Source organism: Halichoerus grypus, chromosome 7, assembly GCF_964656455.1.
Source record: "Halichoerus grypus chromosome 7, mHalGry1.hap1.1, whole genome shotgun sequence".
Lineage (NCBI taxonomy): Eukaryota > Metazoa > Chordata > Mammalia > Carnivora > Phocidae > Halichoerus > Halichoerus grypus.
In genome coordinates this window covers 64,568,901-64,569,944 of record NC_135718.1, presented here as the reverse complement: position 1 = coordinate 64,569,944, position 1,044 = coordinate 64,568,901, and the positions used below count along the sequence as shown (strand labels likewise).

The window sequence follows — 1,044 nt, the reverse complement described above, 5'->3', positions numbered from 1 at the left end:
TTTTAGTCAATCTACCAAATTACAATCGTGTTAAAAAGTCAAGAAGTTTTATGAATCAGTAGTGTAGATTTCTCGAGAAAAAAACACATTAATTTTTATGATGTTTTATAAACCTTAAGGTACTAAACAATACACGATATTGTTTTGATTGTAATGTCCTTTTGGCTTCTAGAATAACTGGAGATCAAAATAAAATCACTCAACAAATGAAACTACAAATTTTTATTCAGTGGAATTAATGTGAAATTTACATGTTAAGCAAGGGAACTCAGCTCTTTAGGAAGTTATAATGACATATATAATAGACATAAAGTCAACAAAGATAACAAACAAAATTTTTAGAAGTCTTCCAACAATTTCATCTTCTGGACTTGCGGGAGTAGTAGTAGACATTAATATCCAGTTTTTACACATCATATCCAGAATGTTCTTGCTCCCTAGGGGGAAAAAAAAAGAGAAAAGTATCCTGAAATAAACATATTTATTATAATCCTGATTCTTTAAACTCAATAGAATATTTGTACTGTAAAGAAACAGTGATGAGGGAACATCTATACACATCTATAACCTGCCAATAAACTAAAATTATTTTCCTCCTAATGAATTAAAATATTTTCCACCCACTCATTTTGACCACATTATGTCATAATCATACATTTTTCTACATGTCAAATATGCCTTTCTTTCTAAAAAGAAACAGCTTGGGACGCCTGGATGGCTGTCGGTTAAGCATCTGCCTTCAGCTCAGGTCATGATCCCAGGGTCCTGGGATCGAGTCCCGCATCGGGCTCCCTGCTCAGGGGGAGCCTGCTTCTCCCTCTGCCTGCCGTTCCCCCTGCTTGTGCGCTTGCTCTCCCTCTGTCTCTCTCTCTGACAAATAAATAAATAAAATCTTTTAAAAAATAAATAAATAAATAAAAAGAAAGAAATAATAACCATCCAATAAAATGATGGTTATTACAACTATGAAATAATAAAAACACAGCTCAAGGAACTATCAGACTGACCATCCTCTTGTCATGTTATCAGTAATTAGTTTTTTAT

At 33.2% G+C, this 1,044-nt stretch overlaps 1 protein-coding gene across 1 annotated transcript; it reads right to left on the bottom strand.

Moving 5' to 3' along the window:
* Nucleotides 1-240: 240 nt before the first annotated feature.
* MRLN (myoregulin) lies at nt 241-427 on the bottom strand. The gene has a single exon (XM_036106576.2). It carries the CDS (start codon nt 415-417, stop codon nt 277-279), a length of 141 nt encoding a protein of 46 aa, XP_035962469.1. The 5' UTR covers nt 418-427; the 3' UTR covers nt 241-276.
* Between the last annotated feature and the right edge of the window lie 617 nt (nt 428-1,044).

Coding starts and splice junctions, on each gene's coding strand:
- MRLN (XM_036106576.2), bottom strand. CDS start 417: ATGATGTGTAAAAACTGGATATTAATGTCTACTACTACTCCCGCAAGT.